Here is a 25,003-nt window from a genome sequence, read left to right as displayed (position 1 = left end):
TAGTTACTTCTTCTTGAGGTCATTGCCATCCTCGTCCATAATTTCACTTTGGCTTTTGCCATTTCCATATATGGAAAAAGAAAAAATTATGCATATATTCATTATTTTTACTATTATTACAATATCGGATAAATTTTTTGCTCATTACATATACTTTTTCCTATAATACATGTATTTTTTAGGATCCCCAAATTTTTTCCGAAATGACCATTATTTCTAAAAAAGAAATCCGACCTTCAAGACCCAAAAATTATCAAAATCCGAAAATATTGGAGACTTTAAAAATAAATTTTTTAGATGTTGAACATCAAAAAGTTTTAAAACTGATTTTGAAAATCCAGAATATAGTCCCCCGACTGTGGAACTTCATCCATGGGTGCTTAAGTTTAGAGCATATGTATAGGTGATATCACTATGAATACCATGCAGCCAAAAGAAAAAGGAACAAAAAAATTAACAACGGGCCAGGCCCTCTAGCCCTTTCTCCGTCCAAACAAAAAAAAATTATTGCTAATACTAGAAGATGTGACCTCTCTTTTTAAAAAAAGTAAACAAATTTGCCGGATGTAGAGGCAATTAAGAAATATATAAGTGATTATATTACCTAAAGAAAAGTGTGTTGAGTTAGGGCTAGCCATCGGCTGGCCCGGCCCATTGCCACCCATAGGTTAAGCTAACTAGTCTTGCTTGAACAATGGAAAGAGCCATAAGCTTATCCTTGGAAATCAAAAGAGCCTAAGGTGTGTGTTCACGAGTTTATGCTAGAATTTCAATCAATTCTTGACAAAATCTTCTTTGTGAAATTAAAATCATGAATCCAGTAGCATAAAGTAGATGATCAAATAGGAACATCCACACCTAGACAGAAACCATTTGTATTGCAGGGATGGGCAATGAACTTGACGGATATGCTATACCCGACCGTAGGTTCGTGTATGGGTCCAAATTTTGGACTCGAATACTATTCAGGTTCGGGTCCAACTGGACCTTACTCATATACATAATCATAGGGTATATGATGGCAATTATTTGTCTTTAGGCACGCGCTACGTGTTCATATTGTCACAATAGTGGCTACATTTACAATACTATTGGCAAAAAAAGAAGAAGCTCATAGTCAATGGTAGTAATGGATCTGATCAAACTCGAGACCTGACGGGTCCGGATACAGGTCCAAAATTTGGTCCCAAATACTATTATAATATGATGGTAATTATGTGCTTTTTAAGGGCGCGCTGGGTGTTCATATTGTCCCAGTATTGGCAACATTTACTGTATTATTACCAAAAAAAAGAAACCCATAGTCTTAAGGTATACAATGGAAAAAAAGAAAGGCAAAAAAAAAAAAAAAAACAAGAAACTCATAGTCGTAAAATACAATGGATCCAACCAAACCCAAGACCCGATGGGTCTGGATCTAGGTCCAAAATTTTTACCCAAATACTATTTTGGTCCAAGTTCAGGTCAGCCGCACCGACCTGTACCCCACTTGTATTATACCGAAAGGGGATCCTAGCGTCACCGTAGTTCCCAAAGGGCCAGGCCAGCCCGCCCTGGACTGGGCCAAAGACGCCCTGGCCCAAGCTTGCCCCTAGCGCTCTAAGGATAGTGCTAGGTTAGAAAAAAAATAAAAAAAAAAGGGCCGAACTGGACTGACCCTGTTGTGGCCCTGGCCAAAGCCTAGCCTGACCATGGGCCACCAGAGCCGTATTCTTTAGGGCCGGGTGAAGCCGCCAACCGAACCCATTGCCCCCTACTATAAATATCTACTCTTCACGTAATTCCAGCCAGAAAAATACCGCGATGGACTTTCTCGTAATTCCCTAATAAGTCAATGTTCTATCCAAAAGACTTCATTCTCCTCATTTAAACTCTAAAAACGACATTGCCCTTCCTTATTTTCACGCTAAAATAAGAAGGGCAGTTAAGGGAATGTACCAAGTCCATTATATTTTAATTACTCATCCACAAAAGGGGTACATATCTTACGAGTACCCCATTTCTTAATCCCCTCTTTCTCCCCCCATTTCCTCTCCACCAGATCTCCGGGGGCACCTGCGCCATTTTCCGGCGAATTTTTGCCCTATTGCTCTTTCTCTGACATACTCCGGAAAACAGGGCAAAATTCTCCCCATTCCTCGATTTCTCTGTAACCCTAGGCATTTTGACCCCCAATGGAACCCTAATTTGTTTATTTATTTGAGTTCTCTCTTTCTTCTGATCAGGCTTCGTAGTTGCAGGCCTAGGGTTAAGGTGTTTTTGGTGTTTTAGGCATGCCTCGAGGGTCTCGACACAAGTCTCATAAGGAGAATAAGCACAGTGAAAGGGAGAGAGTGGACTCTGAGGAAGAGGGAAACTCCAAGCACGGCCCTGCAGAGGAAGACGAATCCAGGGTTAGGGTTCTTGAACTAGTCGATGTCGAGGATTCAAAGAAGGAGACGTCCAAGGTGGAGTTGAAGCGGAAATCAGAGAAGAGGGACGGGCATCATTGTGTGAGTGATATGGCAAGAAAGGGTGGGAGTCAAAGTGGAAAACGCAGAGAAATGGAGAGAGAAATGGAGAGTAATGGTTAGTAGACCTCGCAAGATTTATTGTTTTGAATCTTTTGTGTTTTTTTTTATTTAAATTTTGTTGATTTCTGGCATGTTTTTAAAGGTAATTGGGTTCTATACATGCTCGGTGGTCTTCTTGAATTGTATTTTATTTTTTTCATTTTGCAAGTCGGTCTTTCTTGAATTGTATTTTCTTTTTTTCATTTTGCAAGTCTTTCTTGAATTGTATTTTCGTTTTTTCATTTTGCAAGTCTTTCTTGAATTGTATTTTATTTTTTTTCATTTTGCAACCTAGTCTTTTGTTTTGAATTAACTGAATTATTTTACATTTGTTTAAATCAGTACTCTGTATCCTACTTTTAAAAATTGAAGTAAATATGTTTCAGTCCGTTGGTTGAAATGAACTTATCTAAGGCGGTCATTCTTTCCTTAACAAATTATTATCAATAATTATAATTTTATTAATACATGAGTTGTTCGTGGATCATACTGAATTTCTGAATGTTACTATTGCATGGTTTATATATGGTTGGTTCATATATGGTTAATGACTTCAGACTGTTTGAACGTTTGTAATGTTATACAGCAATTCCTAGTTCCGAGGCCATTTAACTTTATGCTAAGCAATGACCAGTTCAAAACTTCAAACCAAAAATGAATAGTGGAAATTTCACTTTCAACTCAAGAGTCGGAGTCTATTAATTGATATTCTTTACAGATGTTTCATGTGCCTTTCATTTTGCTTTAAAATGACGTTTATGAATTATACTTGACCGAATAATCTCTTTGCAGCCATAAATGCCGATTAGCTATCTCCACAATTTATGTTTCCCCTATAAAGTGGGCACAATGTAGTCCAAAGTAATATAAGACTAGAAATTTCCTAGCAGCATTCCTAGTAGTGAGAATTGTGCGTGTGGTTTTAACCATGATGCAATGCTTATGTTCAGATAGACCAATTTTGAGGGCTGTAACGTCATGAGTGTTGTTTAACTAGTGATTAAAACCCTGGGCTCAGCCTTGGCTTGCCAGTTCTCCACCCAAGTTAGAGGCTGCCTCAGCAGAGCCGCAGAGTCAGAGATCGAAATCGGCCGATTTTCTATTAAAAATACAAAAAAAATCTGTGATTCGGGGCAGATTGGCCCCAAGTCTTAAGAGTTATTCATCTGGATCCATTGCCCTGCGGTGTTGAGTGATGTGGGTTAACCTGGAGTCACCGAATTTTTTAACACTGTGTTAACCTATGGGGTTTATGTAGATGTTAATTTTTTTGCCAAAGATAACACCCATCCTGCCACTTCTTTGAATGAATAATTTGAGTACTAAAGTGGTTTCAGAGATCCTGAGATTTATACTGCATATGATAAAGATAAAACCGTGACTAACTTGATTATTGAAAGGTATGAAGCCTATCTGCCCTTTCATTTGAATGTGTAGTTTGAAATGAACAACATCATGTATCTATTGATGAATAAAAGGGTTTAGTTCATTCTTTTAGACTAGACAACCAACGAGAGGGAGCAAAATATTTCAATCCCACACAAAATTACCTTGGTTGTTTAACGGTAACAAAATAATTATCACCAACAAGCTGTTATATCGAAGCATGATTAATACAATGATTGTGAAATGTGATTTCCTCTTAAAGCTATTCTTTTTTGCATTCAAAGGAGATGATAGGACTTGGAATTGTGTTGCTATAGTTGATTAATGATTCAAAAAATGGTCCTCCCAACAACTAGGCGAGCTGGGGGGCCTGGGCTGACCAACTAGGCTTGCTGTCCATGGGCGCCCGTCTAGGGACCCTGGGCACCCACTAGTACCCCACCTAGGCAGGCGTCCACCTAGGGACCCTAGGCACCCATACCCCACCTAGGCGGGCTCCTAGGGGACTGCGTCTACTTAGGCGCAAAAGTACCCATCCGGTAGGGTATTTTTGGTGTTTTGTTTGCTTGGACTATAAGGAATAAAGGACCACAAGCACATATGACATACGATTGAATAACTGCATGAATTGTATACGAAGTGAAACAAGTTGCTGTTGCTCTCCATCTTTCATGCAATAATATTTAAACTGTCAATCTCCATTCCTGGCTAGTATGCTGAATATTGGAGGAAGAGTCTCATAGTCAGTTCATTCTCTTTCCGAAACTGTTATATTTTTCTACTCCCTGTTACTTTGCTAATCTATTTTGAGATTTACTGTTCAACATTTGCTGGACATTGTGCATCAATCTTCTTGTAGGTATCGAAAGTTAATGGACACTACCCTCCAATCACTCATCTCTAGGAAGAAGGGTGTCTCCTGTTACCCAAACCCACCTTAACTTAGTTGTTCATCTGGTAATAATGTTAGAAAGCTTGTTTGGAGTCCCAATTCCCATACAACACAAACCTCCTTAATAGTTAGACATCCTCTCACTAACATTTAGAAACATGTCAAGTCAATTTAGGACTTACCTGAGTTGAGTGGGCTTTGGAACTTACTGATTCAGTTAAATGAGACTCGGTATGATTCAGTCATAGAAGCCTATGTCAAGTCTGTGTTTCTTTTGTCAGTTTTTGGAAAGACTTGGTTGAGCCTCCTTGGGCTGACTCTGTGTGGGACTGCATTGAGTATCGATAAATTTTTTTAGCAAAATTTCAATTCATGTCAAAGTCTTCTTTGTTGAAAGTGGCATTCGTATGTGTCTGTCTCTTCATTCCCTGTTGAACGATCTTCCACTCTTCAAGTACCCTTCCTTTCTAAGGCCTTCAACTACATGAATATGACTACTGGACAACACTCCCATCTAGCATTCTAAAACTTGCATTTTCTTTTTCTTGTATACCTCGGAAATGCACCAATCTTTTATGAACCATGGACCCATATAGGTGTTTGAGCAGTTGGCAAACCATATCCTATATCTAGGTAATGTATTTAAAGAATTTGATGGTCACTTATTTATTTCTTTTGTGGGTTCACTAGATATGTTGTTTTAGTTTTGTTGAAGGGAACTTGACGTTAGACTAGAAGCTTTGATCTTGGTACACATTGCATTCTATGGGCATGTGTATGGCATAATTGCATGTCTGCATGCAATGTTTAGCATATCTATGAACATACATACCAAACTCATTTATGGTCACAACTGAACAGTGCACAAACATATAGACATGAATATGCACACACCTATATGATGACCTCCCTGGAGACATGTATAGTATACAAAGTGTTCGAATGTGTGTATTCAAATGCATGCCCATGTAATACCTTCATTTAGATTAAGGTACATATATATAGACAGACACATACCTATGTGTGCATGTATATGTCCACATATACATGGTGTTCTGCATATGGATGCACAGATTTATTATACATATGATTGTTCACTCATACATAAATGCATACATACATAAGCACGGTCCAACAGACACTTACATATGTAAAGCCATAACTATGTACATGAATGGGTAAATGCGCACAAACGTGCAAGTATACATTTATCAATGAATTCGTACACTTTGCGAGTCTGGTTAACAGTAAATAATAAACTTCTTGATAAGAGTGTCAAAACAAAGGGCCCAGCTTTATTAACACGGCTAGTAACCTTTGTGTTCATGGTTTGTGAAGCTCTTGCTCATATCCTGGTGGTTCATGGGATGGAAAATAAAGTAAACGTGATTTAAAAAGATTATGGAAATAATGGATGGACATTGGTATGGGTTGTGATATTTAATTTTATGTCTAGTTTTCCCAAACATGACTTGATGAGACTTGGTAGTTTTATCAAATTCATTACGCTTTGACCGACTTAGAAGTCTTCAGTGCTTCAGCCTCCATATTGAGGTGAAACTGGATCATTTAAAAAAATTGGGATTCTTAGAAAAAAATGTTGTGTTTATGAAAATTTTTCTAGGTTTTTGAAAAACCACTGGGTTATTTGAATAATTTGCTGATGTTTTGAGAACTCCCAAGTTTTACCTATATAAAAAACTACACTTTATAGTAACAAATAACCGAATCTACTATTTTGGGGTTTCTTTACTTTTTTGAAACAAATAAATCGAGCGGCTTGAAACAAAATAAATGACGAAGATTGAAGCAAAATAAATTACAAGTATTGAAGGAGCGTTTAATGTACTTGTGAATTACTTAAAAAGGATGGATGGCATCAAAGGCATGTCTATCATAGGTGACAGTGAGTTGTGAAAATGAATAGAATTCGAAAATTTGATCGATCCACCAATTCATTCTTAACTTATCTAAGAGATGTAACAATACAACATATCTTTTGATATTCAGAATTGAAATTAAAATATGTGAAGCATCTTGGTTTGGAAATGGTGATGTCCTAGTTTCTGATCCTGTTTCCCTTAATTTGGGAAATGGCAGCATCCTAGTAGAAATGGATTCCCCCCTATAGCGAAGTTCCTAAATTATGGGTACATGCATATTTGTATTGTGGCTTGAGACAGTTACATAGCATCTGTTCATAGTTTTTGCAAAAATTAATCTCCTTAAAAATAAATTTTAAAATGAAAAATACTTTCTATAGTATCACATCAAGATGATACTAAGAAAAAGCTCCATAAAAAATATTAATATTTATCCTTTGGCACCTTCAATCCTTTTTGGTAAAAACCCTATTTTGTATATATACTTCCAAAATGTCCACGTTTCAATTCTAATTCAATACCTAAGGACTTTCCCTGGATTAGTTTCTTACCTAGCCAAACCGTAGTGGGCTCCCTAGCGAATCTGATAACGTTCGTTGAAATGATGCCATCCTGTAAACCTAACTTTTCCACTAAGCAACATGTGTAAACTTATGAATGCTTTTTATGAGGTGTATCACACTTCTAGGGAACTGTGTTTAGCTCTTTATATGTAGTGTTGGACACTAATTTTGGTGCTTCCATCATGTGAGAAATAAGTTCTGAAGTTCTAGTGATTGATATGTGATGTGGAAAAAAAGATGTGTTGCGGTAATGCTGAAGTATGATGTTTTTGGATTCAGGTCACCCATGTGGTAGCTAGTAAGTTTTCTGGGAAAGTTTAATTTTGATATGCTGGAAACCCTTTGTTGCATGCAGAAATGTGTTATTTATGTGGTGAAAGTGGAAACCAGTGTACTTGGGTAACATTTTTAGTGAAAATTGAGTACTAGCACTTCTGCAAAAAGGTATTTATGGAGCTAGAGCTATTAATGTATTTGCTGGTATCCTGTGGAGACCAGTTAGCAGGTGCACTTGTTAGTTCTGAAGGATTGGGTTTGAGAGAGTTATAATAGCCGTAGAGAGGCTCTTGGGTGAGAAGATATTTTTTTTTCCCTGTCCATTTATGGTGGAGGGGGATGCCCATAATGTTATTAGATGGGCATGCTCTGATCCAACACCACTATGGAGGATTGCAGACATCATAGAAGGGATTTCAGATCCTTGCAAAAGAAGAAACGTCACCACTGATTTTTTGGAGGTTAACTTGGAAGCATAGTTGTTCGGAGTGGGAGCAGGATCGAGAGCGGGGCTGTTGCTCACTAGAAGCTCCCTAGCTAGGAAGCACGAAATACAACAAGTATCAAAAAAAAAAAAATTGAGAATAGATAAACTTCAAAAACTAATTGAAGGACTTTGATGCTTGGTGTATCTTTTTAAATTTTGTCTGGAATGGATATGTCTCTGTCCTCCTTAAGAACCGAAATTTCCCTCATATTGTTTTGGTCCCAAAATGGAGCATGCCAATGTAGAGATTGGGCTTTTCCTTAATGACTTAAGTAGAAAAGCTCATAAGAAAATAGCGAATGCTTTTCCAAGAGAACAGGAATGCGTTAGGAATGATTTCCGACTCCCGAACTGTGGAACAATGTTCCTTTGTTTTTTTTTTTGGTTGTTTTTTTGGTGGGAGGTGGGCACCATCTTATATACGATCCTAGTAACGATGCTTGGAAGTTGATTTCTTGTCATGCGAATAGAAATTTAATGATTGGTCTCTTTACTAAAAAGAGTAGAATTTCATATGTCAACTTTACTTAATACTGTATATACGGGTCAACTTCACTTTAAAAAAAAAAATTCTCGTCCTCTGTTTTAGTTTCCTCGTGTACTACCTAGTTTGCATTGTTCTGTTATGGATCTTCATTTCTTTATATTCAACTTTCCATCTTTTCCCATTTGTTCATCTTAACAGTGTTTGAAAAATGGTTTAGGGGCAGAACTTGGATTATGACCAGTCCAAGCGACGTGCGCGAATCTGAGGGACTTGACAGTCATTCAGAATCCCAAAAAATATTCTGAAAAAATTCCAGTAAAAATATGGAAATTCACAAAAAAAAATAAAACAATAAGAAAATATGAAATATGAAATATGTATATGTACGACATGGAAAATGATAAAAAGTTGATGTTAATGACATGAAAAAAGTGGAATTTGTGGCCGATACTCAAGTCTTTCTTCTTGGTGTGGAAGTGTCCCAAACCACCCAATAAACCCCAAACCCCCTCGCCCCTCCCTGCAACCACCACAAAAAAAAAAAAACTGATTTGGTTTTCGTATTTGAATCCAGTTGATCTGAGCTCTTGAAATTTTTTGGGTGAATGGTAAATCCGAAATGATAATCTTTCAAATCCTCGATTTATTCTGTGTTTCTTAGTGAGAGAACGGCCTAGATTTGATAAGAACCCAAAACTAAGCTTAGGGACTATTTTTACTGAAGATTGATCAACCATTGCAAAGAAATCGTGATTTTTCAAATTTGGCCAAAACCTTGGTCAATATCTTGGATCTGTCAAATCTGTAAAAACTGCTCTTTTTTTTTTTCTCAAATTCAATCCATCCAATTGATAGATCATGAAAAAGCAGGTATAGGGCCGAAATTTGGCTCAAATATGTGCTCCTATGGTTAGAAAAAGGGGGGAATGATTTCGACCCACCTTTATATTTCCTTTCTTATTGAACTCGGCGGGATTAACATGACTTGGGGACTCAAGAAAAAACATGCGTAGTAGCTGCAGTAATTGGGAGTTGCCACAGTAACTCACTCCTGGAACTGTTAACACATTAATTTGCGGATTCTTAAAAAGAAAAAAACAAAAACCCGAGATTTTTTTTTTGGGGTGGGAAGGGGGGGGGGGGGGGGGGGGAAGGTTTACAGGCTTCGTTGTGTGCGAGCCTAGTGACTCAGGTGAGACCTCTAGTTTTAAAACACTGCATTTTAGTGTCTCTTTTGCAACGTTATTTATATCTTGTAATTGAAAAAGATAGTTATTCATACATCTTTTTCATATCATTGTAATGGCTGCCGCTGATGGACTGGATGGCAGTCATAGGAGTGGCTGCCCTACATCTTTTTCATATCCATTAAGTTTGTATTTACTCATAGCGTTTATCGGTCAGCTGTAACATTTGAAATGTTCATTTGTTTGTCATCGTTTATGATTGATTTTGTTAACTTTTAGAGCTTTATCAGAGGTTTTTGATTTATCTTTGAGCAGTCAATTTATGTTGCTCAAACTAACTACCATGAGTCGCTTTGGATGTTGTTCCACAGTATGTGAAGTTTTTACTTTGTAGAGGTACATGAGAGGTTCATGATTTATCTTTGAGCAGTTGAATTTATATTGCTCAATCCTAACCACTATAAGTCATGGGCAAAAAAGAAAAGCTATCTTTTAAGCCATTAGATATTGTTTTATATTTTTAGAGTTTTATGGTAGTGCCTTGTCGAGCACCTTTTGTGATTCCATTATCTTCATAGGCTTTATTTGGACCCACAAAATACCATGCCGTACAAACCTGTGGACTGACTTGTGTAATCTTGCTGTCAATGTGACATGTCTTATGAAATATGGTGGCAACTGATTTGTGCATCTGTTTCAAGGAAGTACTTGTTGAGAGTTTTAAGCAGTTTGTATATGTGCCACAAATTTGGTGATTGAAGCCATGTGCAGCTAGTGCTAGTGATGTTGGATTGGAAGAGGCTAGGCATTGGATCTTGGTTAGATATGAGTGTCATTCTTTGGATGCAGTAATAGATGCTTGGAATGATTATGGTGTCGTGGACAAATGTTTTATGGATTTGTTAGATTTTAAATTGTATTCCAGCTGTCACCCATCACTCCTTTGATAATTTTCTCTGACTTCATCGAAATTTCGTTTACTTTACCATTTAATTTAACACTATTTTGGATACCTTTCATAAGTTGTGAGTGGCAAAGTTTATTTATTGGAAGGATTGCACTATGTTAATTCTATCATTTTTTTGATATGTTTTGGTTGTGTCCTTTGTCTGGAATGATTTAGAATTTTAGACTAGCTTACTCTGTTTTACATTAATGCGACTGTGGACACATTCATGGTTGAAATTTGTGCGTTCTTGTGTATTATTGTTGTGGCGTTAGTGCAGCTGGAATTATACATGCATGTCTGGAATATTCCTGATTCATACAAGAGGGTAATTATCTGAAGTTGTCCCCTAAATGTCAAGCCAATTTCTGAGAAATAATAGTATTTTTTTCTCTTAGTATACAAATAGCTAGAGACATGGTCCAGTTTGGGTGGCCCACTATACATGATTATTTCTATTCTTTTTGACACGTTAGTGTGGAGTATTCTGCAAAGCATTTGCCCTTGTCCATTTTTAGGCCTTGCTTGATTGAAAAATGTCTTAAATAATCCCTTAAATCTGTTTTAACCTTACACCAAAAATACTTGCTTTGCATTCAGTTGTATTTAATGCTAGTCAGGATGCACTCATACTGTGAATTCGAACTATCGTTACTGGCATCGTCCACCTTAGGTAGTGATTCCAATTCGCATTTTTTCTAATTTCGTTCCCATGGCCATTGAAATCTAAATTCTACCTCGCCAAATTTTGCGATTCATAGGGGTATAGGACTGTGATTCAACCAATATGAAACCTATCTTCCAAATTTTAGGAATAATGATAACAGATATTTGGGTCCGACTCCTACAAATTAGAACAGAGGGCATTAAAAATGAAGTTAATTTTGACATATATTGGTATTTGTAATTTGGTACGTTTTGTACGCAGACATGATTTTCTAGTATGCTTTAATAAGTCATATGTGAAGTTTGTTAACGTGTTTTAATTAGTCAGGTGGTATAATGATTGCCAAAATGTCAAGTTGTATGATGATTGCCAAAATTTTGTGGAATGCGTGGAATTTTTTAAACATTATTTGAAGAATTTTGTTATTTAAAATTTATTAGGAATTAATATATGATGGGTATCTAAAAACTCTATGGGTGTCGACAAACTATAGTTTATATTATTCCTAAATTTTGAGAATTTGTAAAAATAAATTATTAATAATAAAGTAATTTTATTTTCTTTATTCAATATGAAAACTCTAGGAAAATGCTTAGTTAAGGGTATCCAACCTTGTTTCCAATCTTGTGGAGAACTGTGAAAAAGGGCACTCAACATACTATAATGTTAGAGGAGGGTTGTCAAAGACATTGAGTGTCGAATAATAGCCCTAGGTATGCATACTCAATATATAAGTATGATACTATGGAATTCTTGCTTATGGCTAATCTAAAACCTTAGATCTTTTTCCTTTTGGGATTCATTTCTTGGTAATTTCTGGTCTGGTTCCAAGTGGTTTGGTGCGCAATTCTAGTAAGTTAGGAGTCTTGATTACGAGTTGATGGGACCGCGCTTCCAACAAGGTAGGAATCTCGATTCCTATTTGTTCGGAGAGTGATGCACCAATGGTAGGAATCCCGTTTATGTGATATGCATTCTATGGACAACAATTTCTACTATAGGAGTCATCTGGCCACTGGCTATTTTGTGATTCTGACTCCTGAAACGTTTTGGAATCATAGATGTTTCCAACGACTATAGTCTGAACATGTCCTTTTGGTTTAACTTAGTTGCTTTCTTCGTGGTTGAGCTAATATGAACAAGGAACAGGGGCCCATATGAGGCATGCGAATCCCTTTTTCGACAATTTGATAGTGGCATTCTATTTCGAGATATGTTTCTTGTAATTTACACCAACAATAAATGGGAAAAAAGAACAGGTTGCTCCTTGCTCCTGGTAGGATCCTTGTCAGTGTCTGGAGTGAAGAAGTTTGAAAGTGGAGGGGCTGTGGTGCCCTTAACCATAGGTTTTCTCTCCTGCAAATCACTTGAAGGCATACTTGGAGAGAGGCGAACTCCATCGCTGATTCCCTAGCCCAAAATGGAGCCCTGGGCTCAAATATTGTGGATATTCCATCCTAGATCCTCTCGATTCCTCTTGCTCTTTTAGTCGCATTGTTCTTATGTACCCCTGTAATTGGTATTAATTCTGTAGCCCTGTAAAGGGTTTTACTCTCCTTCATCCACTTTGTGGGTGGGCAAACTTTGTAATTTTCTCTTTACCTCAATACAACAAGTAAACATTCTCAGAAAAAAAAAAAAAATGAAAGTGGAGGGGCTGTGATTAAGGGAAGGGAGGGCCATAGGGAAGTCCATAATATGGCCTTACCACCAAAACCGATAGGACTATAGACTTTCCCAAAGCTTATGATTTGGATGGAATTCTACCCCTTTGAGCTCTCCAAAAAGAAAAAGGACGACTTAAAGAGAAGGTTAAAGGACTCTCTTTTTTTTTATAATAAAAAGATGGAAAGACTTCATTTTCTTGCGCCTTCCATTCTTATAAATCTTCTCTCTCATTGACATGGGACTTCCTCTTGTAAGCTATGATGCATGGATACTTGTGTATGCTTGATGTGCAGGTGTCATACCTTGTCCGTCCATGCTCTTCTATATGCAAAATGATGTACAAAGTGACATAATTATAAAATAAAATATGAATAAAATTTCGGGATTGTATATGATAAGACCATTTACCTTTTGTATAAAGAGGTCACAATCATCTATAGCTGTCATATGTGAAATCTAGCAACTTATGCTTGTCACAAGGTTCGAAAAAATTTCTTTTAAACTTTGACCTCCATGTACCAATTATGAATGGTCTTATTGTATGCTTTTCCATAATATAATATTAGGAATTATGGTGTATGTGTGTGTGTATGTGAACTTGTTGGATGCATATATTCCTGCATTATATATGCGATAATATACATATCTATATGTGTCCTGGATTTCAAGAAATGCCAAGTTGTATCCGCGTCCCTATTTGTACCCGTGTCTGGGCATCTTAGCTCATAGCAATTTCGTATGTCCTTTCGATCATCATCATCTCTCTCTCTCTCTCTCCGTCTGTTTCATATATCTCTTCCCTTGTTTCTTGGTACTCATTTTTGCTCTCTCTCTCTCTCTACTTCTTTCTTTCTCAAACCTAATAATTCCCTTTATTACTTAAAAAATGGTTAATATTTTTCCTGTTATAGTCTTTCTCATGATCTTCTGCAACTTTATTTATTTTTCATATCGACGTGCAATTTAGAATTGTTAGAGATTGCTCTATCCAATTTGCTAGGTCGGTCATAATACCCAATTCTCGAGTGGACTGGTGGTGCACCTAATCATGTATGACTATGATGCAGGACAAAATTATTCTAATTTTTAATTTTTGTTTAATTTCAAGAGATGTATATTTTAATTTTAGTTCTAGGATTTCTTCTTCTCTTGATTTGATTTAAAGCCATGTTCTTTTTCTATTATTGTTGATTTTTACTTGTTTAAGGTTCTGGAAAGGGGTGGATTTAATTTCCTGTCTTTCTGTCCTGCATCAGACTCCCAAGTCAATTAATCACGATTGTGAATCCTCCTTGGAAGTTTTATAGGTTTGTATTCTGGTAAGAAAATATTGTTCTAGCTAATGCGAATTGGAAGTAATATTACTGTGTTATGCGCTATTTAATGGGAAGTTATCTTCATCCACATGAGAAATGGGCATGCTATAGGTTGCACACCTCATTCGTGTTTTCATTATCAGTCTGAAAATTTGTTTTCATTATCAGTCTGAAATTCCTTAATTGTAAAAGAAGGGCAAAAGTGGAGATTTCCCATTTAGTTTGAGGTGCTAAAAATAGGGTAAGAAACTCCATATTGATTGCCATACTGAAACCTAGAAACTTGCATATTTGCTGCATGAGTCCCCTTCTTGAAATGCTCCATTAGTCTTTTCACACATTCTTGGAACGATATATCTACGACAAGTCTAATTTGTCTCTTAATATTTTGGTGTTTTTATTCAGTAGTTTTCTGCAAGTATTGAAGTGTTGTTATATCTGGAGATACTTTGGTGTACAGAGAGATTCTTTGATTGATTTCCTCAGTTACAAAAACTAACTCCTTTATTCCATTGGTTTAAGGATTGGGGTTTGGACTCAGGATCTCCCTAGTTGATTAGCTTGTGCCAATCTCGAGTCTCATCAGCTTGTAAAACCAAACAAAGAAAGAAGAAAAACTTAGCTGAATCTTATAGAGAGTTAGAGACATTGGTGACTCTTATGGGACTCAATTTAAGTCCTTCAAAGACCCTGCGCATTTCATGGTTATTCATTGCTTTTATCCTGGGTAGGTTTGAAATGGATCCGAATCTTGGACACTATGTTGCTACCTTTAATGTTGTAACCTCCAGGAAGAGCCTGATAGGTAGGTCTCTTAGGCTTTGTTCTAATGGTGGACATCCGGTTTTAAAGGAGAAGGACAAGAGTTCAGCGTGTCCCAATAACAAACTACGTGTTCTAATTTTTCTTTGGGATTTCATAGGTTTTGCAAAAATAAGCCCTTTTGGTACTTAGGGACTTTGAACCCTATTTTTAGGTGATGGAGGGGAGAAACCCTATATTGGGGTTTTTAATATTTTTTCTTATTTCTGAATTTTCCTTTATTTGATGAGTTTTCTTTTTGATAGGGCTCGGATGATGATGATGATTTTTCTTTTTGAGTCATTTAACAATTTAATGCTCTCATCAAGACTCCCAAGTCTGACTTTCAAGTTTGTCTGCATGCTGTTGTGCTCATGTGAGTCTTGATCCTTGTCAAAGTCTTTTAATCTTTTTTTTTTTTTTACTAGTTGTCACTTTTCTCCTTTTGAGTGGTTAATTTCTTATGTTCTACAGTGTCAAACCTCCAAATAGTAAGTGAAGCATCATTGTGGAATACGTTGTTTTTATTCTGTTCTTTGAACTTCGCATATTTTGCTAACCTTTTTAATATGTATGCCTCCAAATAGTATGTGAAGTATATTTGTGGAATAAGTTGTTTTTATTCTGTTCTTTAAACTTCACATATTCTGTGGCCTTTTTAGATTTAATATTACAGAACCTTAAATTTATGACTTTGTGTTGGAGGTTATCCTATTTTCCTGAAATGGTTCATGCAAATGGTTCCTTAGTTCCCCCTTGGCATTTTCTATGCAATTCGAAATGAAAATTACCCATTCGCCATGGCCATCTCCTACTTGTGTTTTCTGGGGTAAGGTTTGTGGCAATGTCTGGTAGAAACTACTGCTGCTACTCGATGAAATCCAAATTAGAAAGGTGTACATTTCAGGTGAGAATTGAGCTATAATCATAGATTATCATGCTTGTCATTAATGGAACTACTCTTTTCAACGGAGTGGACTGTCTGGTTTCAGTTGGCAGGATTCTGGAATGCTTCATCGCTGAAAAGACACTTTAGAAAGCCCTCACACTCCTTTGCCTAAAAATATCCTTTCAAACTTGAAATAGTGAATGACTAGTTTTATGTGAACTTATAATGCTAAACTAAATGTAAGAACAAGCCAGTAAGCTAGCAACCTTAATCAAAACATCTACATGTATCAATATCCATTTTTTAAGCTCCTTTTGCTCTGGAATTTTTTTTAATAATGATAACCTGAAACCTTTTTTCTCCCCTATAACTCAAGCAATATTTACAGAGATACTGTAGAAAAGTCGAGCATGACATAAGACCAACTTATTCAGCTTTCAAAAGATTCAGAGACATTTTGTGTTGTACCTACTCTCCTTTATTCTCCCGCCGCTGTCCATATTGTAAGATATCAACTTCTTGCATTTTTATTTCAGCTTGTGTCTAGTAGCTTGGACTTGTCGGTTGGTATGGAACTTTTGATCAAGTTGTCTTGATAACTGTTAGTGAATGGGCCCAAGGCAAATTCTCAATGAGACAGATTTTCTCACTGATAGAACTTAAGACGCTTCCTTTACCAGTCTAACTTATTCCATTATTGATACATCTGTCTAATTCTGTTTATGATTTGTTTTAGGAGTTTATCTTAGCAGAGTAAGACCTGCAGAAGTGTTTGAGATACGTGGCAGACCAGTATCTTTTATCCTCAACTGGTTTCATAATGTATCTGCTGGTTATACCAAATATTTCCTGACTTATATTTGTAATAGCAACCATTAGCTGTATGTTTCACCTTTCCTCTAAGGCTTGATAGCTTGTCTTTTCTTTTTTCTTTCTTGTGGTATGCATTCAGAGTGGCAATTGCATGATGAGTTACGAAATCCTGAATTGGAAAAAGAGCTTGACAAGCGGATTTCTCGGAGACGAGATGGATCTGGTGATAAGGACAAATGGAAGGATGATGTTAGAGATGGTGATGATAGGCATCATGCTGATCGTGTGAAGAATGGACGATATGAGGATGAACGGCCCAAAGAGGAGAGACATAAGGAGAAGTATCGTGAAGATATAGATAGAGACCACAGACACCGTGATGAAAAGTACAGAGAGGATCGATCCTCTAGAGATCGCATTGTTGATAGGTCTGATTATAAATATTCCAGAGAAGAAACTAGGTCTTCGGAAAGTCGCCAAAAGAAAAACAAGCCTTACGATAGTGATCAAGATGGTAGTCCTTATGTTGATGAAAGGAGCAACAGATCAAGAGAAACCCATTCAAGGAAAAGGTTGCCTGATGATAATGAGGATCATAGCAACATCAAATACCGAGGCGGCAAGGACCCCCGTGTTGATGAGGACATGAAGGCACTGAGCAACAGTAAACTGGATAATCTTTCTGACAAGGAAAGGTCTGGATCACGTTATCGCATTTCAGATGCTGTTGATGTGATGGCATCCAACAGCCGACGGGGGACTTCCCCCACCATAAGTTCTGATGCAACAAGACCCCAGCTCAGGTATTTTCTTCTGGTTTAATAAATATCAATTCATCTCTGGAGTCTAGTATTGGTTTAGTGGTCTTTCTTAAGTTCTTTGAGTTGCATTCATTAGTTTTGTGAGTTTTGAAACTAGTTTTTGATAGCATTTTTATGGAAACCAAGAGAATTGAGAGAAATGATTAGAATTCCTGTTAGGATGCAGGTGAAACTACTGTTATGGAATTTTGCTTCGGATGCAGTAAACTAGTGTTTAGAAGACTCTTGGAAACCATGTATGCAATAGTTAAACAAAAAATATACAATGAGACCATTTATCTTAGGTACAAGGTGGTCACAATTAATCTTGACCATTGGATGTGAAATTATGGCAGAATTTATTCCATTGACCAAGCTCAAACTTCAAAAGAAATTTTCTCCAACTTTGTGACACACCCAAGCTATCAGATTTCACATCAGATGGTTGTAAGTAATTGTGGCCTTTTTGTATCAGAGGTAAATGGTCTCATTACAACCCCATAGTTAAATATGTAACACTTGGAAGGAAAATTTGAGTTGGATTCCATGCAGGCTTTGGATGGTCCTCAGTTCCCATGTCTAGAGAGGTGCAGACAACCACTTCTACCTTTTCAACTATAAAGTTAGGTTGGTATGTGTCCTTGTTGAGGTGCCCTTGTAATCACTAAGCATGTTTTGGTCAAAAAGTTGCTTCATTTTCTCGGTCTGCACTAGTTGGAATCTGAGAGTTAGTTCATTATAGAAAAAATTGTGAATACATATGCATGCACACCTGTAGATATGTGTGGGTATGTGTATATATATTAAATATGTGTGTGCATGCGCGTGTGTGCATATAAACTTCATGCTGTTACCTATTATTCGATCATCTTTTTTAATTTCGTTTCCATCTCATGTTTGTTTGTTGCATGGCTAATCATATTGCTTCACTTAAGAGCCTGTTTAATTATCATGAATTGAAAGGAGACAGATTCTCATTTTCCCCTTCTGCAGGCATAGTTCAAAGCAATCAGAACCAGTGCGCAAAGACTCAACACCTGATGAAAAATTTAGGCAAACCATCAAGGAGTCTCCTGGTCCGAATCAAAACCTAAGGCCAGTTCCTTCTCCAGCATCTGAGGGAACCTCCAGGTCCCAATCAAAAGACAAGGTCAAACAGAAGCAAGATGATTATTTGGGTGAATCACCAAACACTAAAAATGCCGCCACTTCTTCTTACAAACCCATAGAAACCTCAGTCCGAAGCCCAAAGAGGTCCCCAAAAACACATGGTCGAGACGCCTCTGATCAACTAATAGACAAAAGCCCTTCACCAGCCACTCATGATCGGCACTTTCCAAGCAAAACCAGGGGCAGGAGAAGCCTCGAATTAGAAGAAACTGAGTCTAAGCAAATGGGCTCAAGAGATACTGCTCATTCTGGAGATTACCTCACTAATGAAGATAGGATTCAAGAGTCGCCCATGCATAAATCAGGTCTCAATGATGGTTTCAAAGATGGATCACTTAATGGAGAATCAAGGCCAGGTTCTTCAGTAGGTCACTTTTCGGGGAGCTCTTCCAGTCTTCTACCCCCTCCCCCACCCTTTAGGCAAGGCATCGATTCCCCTTCTCTGTTGGGTCCCCCAGATGATGAACCTAGGGCAAAGCCTGTTGGTCGTTACAAGAGGGGGGTTGATCCAGGGGTCATGAGAGGGCAAGGGAACAACCCATACAGGGGTGTTCAACCAAACTGGAACCCACCGTTGTCGAACGCTTTCATTTCATTTCCGCACCACGTGGGAGGCCCTGGTACTTTCCATCCAATGATGCAGCAATTCGCAAGCCCTCCTTTGTTCGGGATCAGGCCCCCCATGGAACTTAGCCATGGTGCCATGCCATACACTATGCATGATGGTGATAGGTTCTCGATCCATAGCCGGCCATTCGGGTGGCGGGGCCCATCTGATGACTCATGCTCTCCTCTCCCTCAGAACCACATGCATGGATGGGATTGTGCTGGAGCCTTTGGGGATGATGCACATATGTATATGAGGCCTGAATGGGATAATCGAGCATGGGAAACGGGGGTTGATATGTGGAAGGGGCAAAGTGGGAATGTGAATTTGGAGGTCCCTCCAGTTCAGAAGGAATCGGAACATCAGGGACGTGGACGAAATGAGAGGACTTGGTCTGAATGTTTACCTGCTGAAAGCATCGAGATAAAGCGATCAAAGGAGAGCCCCAATGTGAAGGCCGTGGTCGAGAGTCCATCAAAAACTGTTACTCAAAAATCTTTGGAGCCAAGGAAACCACCAGGAACTAAAATTAGTTATTACCTCTCAAAGTTGGATATCTCTGTGGATCTTGCAGGGGCAGATACGTACAAAGAGTGTGCTAGTTTATTGAGCGCAGAAAAGGATGTACCTGCTGGGAGCCCTAAGAAGTTGGAAAATTCACCATCCTCTGACTCTCTCAAGGTACAAGATGCGGGCTCTTACAACATTAAATAAAGGAAAACCACATACTTTATTTCTTTATTATCATGGCATTTAGGGGTTTTTGAACTTTTGGCCATCTTTTGTTTTCTTTTGTCCTTCTACTCTAGCATCTTGCCTATTTAGCTACTAAACTGGTATGGGCTCATGTTTGTCAGGAAAACATGGAGACTGTGGCTGCTCATCCTGCCTGCTTCATTCCGAAAGTTTCCTTCTTCCCCAAAATTACAGACGCCATATTTAAGGTATCCCTTGTTGAAGGAATTTATTTCTTTGTAGTACTGAAGTGTATGTTTAATCTCACTTGCTAGCAGCACAGGATGTGAATATGTATGCCTGTGTTGATTGCTTCTTCGTGAAACTTGTGATTGGATAACTTAATTTATGGGTCTATGATGCTGATATTTACTTTGAACTTGCAGAAAGCTATGGAACTGTATAAGGAACAAATTAAAGATTCAGTGGTAAGGTGCCCCACCTTTTCTCTTGCGGTTGAATCACTACGAGCATCTCCAGCATCTGAAGGGGCAGATAAACCTGGAGCAGTAGAAGGCTGTACCCAAACTGGAGGAACTTCTCCTTGTAAGAATGGAGGATGCAACGACTCAAGCTGTCCACAGAACCAACCTTCAAGTGATTCTGTGGAAATTGACCGTTCTGTTGATTTCTGTTGCAATGCTTCTTCTGGGGTCAAAGACTCAAGAAATGTCACTGCAGAGTACACTGCTAGTGAAAATGAGAGTTTCCCTAGCAGTTCAGCGCAAGAGAAAAACCAAGAGCAAGTTTTTGAGGCTTTGAGGCCAGAGTCAGAAAGAACCCAAGAGTCAATTTTTGAGGCTTTGGGGCCAGAGTCAATTGGGTGTAGCGTAAATTTGAGTCGGATACATCATTCTCCCGAAAATACACATTGAAACATTCCTAATCTAAAGTTCGAGATATCTCTTTCTTGAAATAGCATCAATGTTTCATATTTCGCTTGGTCATTCATTTCATATTTACTTTGTGCATGGTGCATTCTAAATTTAATTTGTTTTTCCAATTTCTATTTTTCTTAATTTTACTGTGTTACAAATGTGTATTCTTTATGCTTTATAAAAGCAAATAGAAGCAAAAGCATGTAGATCGTTTGGAACAGTAGTCCGGTTGGACATGGGCTGTTGAGTGAGTGGAATCTCACTAACTCATGGCATGGCCCTACAAGTCCATGCACATTCAGGTATTGTGATCTCGAGGATGTTTTCTAGCATTGTCTCTGTGTGCATGTGTGTGTGATTTTTCCAGGTTTGCTCGGTGCTGATTAAGTTTTATGTTATTGCAGATTACTCCATGGTTCAGATTAATGGAGAGAGATTGAATCAATTTTTCTTGAAAGGATGAACTGGTACGTCTTGATACAAATCCCCTAACACAAACTTTCACTTGTCAAGGGAATCGAGTAAAAATTTTCAACTGATAAACATGTTCATTCATTTTGGCATATTCGCTGTATTTGGATAGAAAAAAATAATGTTTAATTATGTTTTTAATATTGGATTTGGTCAACCATACTTTTTTAGACCAGATTAAAAAAGCAGGTTGGTACTTGGTAGGTTTTCATCACGACCATGGAGCCTTTAACATAGAAAATAAAAAAATGTTTGGTTTATATATAGGTGGCAACTTTATTTGTAGAAATAAAGATGTTCTGCACTGTTCATTGTAGTTAAACAATGTACTTTTGTCACATCTTTTAAAAAATATAAAAATGCCGCACATCTTTTAAGATAATATCAAAGCTACTTCATCTGAATAAAATAAACGGTGTAGAAAGAAGGAATGAATGAATGAATAAAAGATGGAATTGCAGCCCTACTTCAAGAAGTAAGGTTGTAATTTTACGTGAATTTTTTTTATTAAAAAAATCATTAGAAAAGAAGGGACTTGAGACTATTATTATTATTATTATTACGTAGAATCCCAAAAAATCACCCATGTGTGTAGGACTTCAAAGAATTAGATCTTTTCCTATCCATGTGTGTAAGATTTTAAAGAATCATTAAATTTGGTATGGATCTATAGAAAAGTCAAGTCTCATATCCATATAATAGTTTTTTTAAAGATATGTGTCAACTTTAATGGTAATCTTTTGAAGATTTTTACAAAATATTTTTTTTTATTGATTTTTCACTTTGCCTTTTTTTTTTTTTGCCCTTTGTTGTCAGTTTTGCTCATTTTAAAAGTTTAACAACCAATTCGGTGGATGCCCCTACCTATTGAGTTACGAAATATTTTCGTGTAGGGGCAAATCTTAGTGTTTGTCAAGGACAAGGACGAAATTTTCTAATGGTCAAGGAAAAGTTCGAACCATCCAACTTCTAGAAATCCGGAGATGCAGGATCTGAAATACATTCTAACTCACCCTGTGTTAGGGCCAGGATTACGTAGCTTTCTGATAATTAATGATAATATATCCCTCCAAAAAATATGATAATGCCTAAAGAACTAAAATAAATGGTTCATGAATAATGTTTATAACATAGTTATTAGGATGGGATTAGCAATCAAATCGATGACGGGTTTGCTCTAAATAAAACCAGTTTGACTAAACAGCTTGGATCAGAATTTTTTTTAAAAGTATAAGAATAATAAATATGAAACAAATTAAAAAAAGATCTATACTTTGTTTAGACAGTCGAATCGGCCTAAATCAGAGGGTTGACTGGCTAAATTGGGTTGCATATTGTTTTTTTCTAGTTATCTTGCCAACGGGAGACTTATCCCTCTGTAACAGGGAATTTGAGAGAGGGAGAGAGCTTTTTGGATTACTGTGATATTCCCTATAACGTTGACAGCGAAATTTCTCGGCCCACTGTTGAGGTCAGCAGTAGAGTAGTAGTGTCCGCGCAAGGAAGAACAACGTGATTTGCATTGTTCAGGTCAATGGTTTAAAAAACGGATCGGTGATCAGGATCGGGCTTTCAAAAAATCGATCCGGATCGGTCAATCGGCGATCTGGATCGGGAATCGGGTGAATCGGTGTGAATAAAGATTAAAAAAAATTCGAGAAAATTATTAAAATTTATTATAAATATTGTTTTTTAGGAATTCAATAAGAAATGAGGGTACTCCATTAATAATTTTCATGTTTTTGAATGAATATGCGAATATTGATATGTTCTTTCCCTGCATGAACCGTCATTCAGCATTTAATTTACATCACACAAAAGGATGAACATATAATTATCATGGAATAAGTATATCAACATATATGGATTACAATAAAGCATAAAATTAATAACATATGATCTAAAAATAAAATGATAGACGACGTTATTGTTCTTTTTGGTCACGCTGGTGCCATTGATTGAATTCGTTTAATAATTCATTGATTCGATCTAAAAATGAATCATCAATATTAGCAGGCGTTTGACTATTTCCAAATCCCTGAGTGTTAGTGTTTTATCGTGTTCCCAATCTAAAATCCCTGAAGATTGTCCATCCTTCATGCTCACCTGCACTGTCGTGCTCATCCCTACACTGTTGTTGTTGGGACTCGATATGTGAATAATATGGCTGGGATAGGGTAGCCTTAGAATCACCATCTCTCTCATTTTGTCTTTGAATAATATAGATTAAAAATAATAATAATAACAAATTTTCAAAAAAATCGATCATGGATTAAAAAAAAAAAATCACAAATTTTCAAAAAATTCTATCATGGATTACAAAAAAAATTCGATCATGGATTAAAAAAAAAAAATCACAAATTTTCAAAAAATTCTATCATGGATTACAAAAAAAAATTCGATCATGGATTAAAAAAAAAAATCACAAATTTTCAAAAAATTCAATCATGGATTACAAAAAAATTCGATCATGGATTACAAAAAAAAACAAAAAAAAAAAAACAAAAAATTCAATCGTGGATTACAAAAAAAGAAAAAAACAATTCGATCATGGATTACAAAAAATTCAATCATGGATTACAAAAAACTCTATCATGGGTTACAAAAAAAGCAAAACACAAAAAATTCGATCATGGATTACAGAAAAAAAAACAAACATTTCGATCATGGATTACAAAAAAAAACCAAACATTTCGATCATGTATTACAAAACATTCGATCATGGATTATAAAAAATTCTATCATGGGTTACAAAAAAAAAAAAAAAACAAAAAATTCGATCATGGATTGCAAGAAAAAAAAACAAACATTTCGATCATGGATTACAAAAAATTCGATCATGGATTACAAAAAATTCTATCATGGGTTACAAAAAAAAAAAAAAAAAAAAAAAAAAAAAAAAAAAAAAAAAAAAAAAAAAAAAAAAAAAAAAAAAAAAAAAAAAAAAAAAAAAAAAAAAAAAAAAAAACGTACGGGACTCACCGATTTACTGTACGGACTCGCCCCGAATCCGTACAGTGAATCGCGCGAGTCACTGTACAGAATCATCCGGTTCTCTCTAGAACCGGACGATTCCCATTTTTTTCGTCTATTCGATCCGTCCATGGCGATTTTCAAGTCGAACCGGGCGAGTCCGGTTCCAATCGAAATTTTTTTAAACAATGGTTAAGGTGGAACGTACGCTCGCCTCTTCTATGCCCATATTTATATATAATCTTTCCAATTTTTTATTTGATGCCTTGAATAATCTATCTCATTTTTATGTTTACTTGTCGCAATAATTACTTCTTAGTTGACTCAATGTCTGTTTTGACTTCCAATAAAATGGACATTTTGTAACAAAGATATATATATATATATATGGAACAGTCTTTCCAATGCTTATAGGTGAAAATGAATAGTAATTTCGTCTATTCTCATCACCGTCCAAATTTTATTGCGTGGTCACGATAAAATGAAAAATGAAACACTACCGGACAATTGTGACTGTGCGATGAACTTTAGAAAGAGATGGAGATAGATGAAATCG

At 36.8% G+C, this 25,003-nt stretch overlaps 1 protein-coding gene across 1 annotated transcript; it reads left to right on the top strand.

Annotated features, from left to right (window-relative positions):
- Positions 1-1,982: 1,982 nt before the first annotated feature.
- LOC18442383 (LOW protein: zinc finger CCCH domain protein) lies at positions 1,983-21,041 on the top strand. Its single transcript, XM_011628017.3, has 5 exons — positions 1,983-2,568; positions 16,953-17,616; positions 18,607-20,071; positions 20,248-20,334; positions 20,512-21,041. The coding sequence occupies exons 1-5, from the start codon at positions 2,274-2,276 to the stop codon at positions 20,998-21,000; spliced, it is 3,000 nt and encodes a 999-aa protein (XP_011626319.1). The 5' UTR covers positions 1,983-2,273; the 3' UTR covers positions 21,001-21,041.
- The last annotated feature ends 3,962 nt before the right edge of the window (positions 21,042-25,003 follow it).

Source organism: Amborella trichopoda, chromosome 1 (genome assembly GCF_054954075.1).
Source record: "Amborella trichopoda isolate Santa Cruz 75 chromosome 1, AtrichopodaSantaCruz75HAP2 v2.0, whole genome shotgun sequence".
Classification (NCBI taxonomy): domain Eukaryota; kingdom Viridiplantae; phylum Streptophyta; class Magnoliopsida; order Amborellales; family Amborellaceae; genus Amborella; species Amborella trichopoda.
The sequence above is the reverse complement of the archived record's forward strand: the minus strand, read 5'-3'. Positions and strand labels throughout refer to the sequence as shown.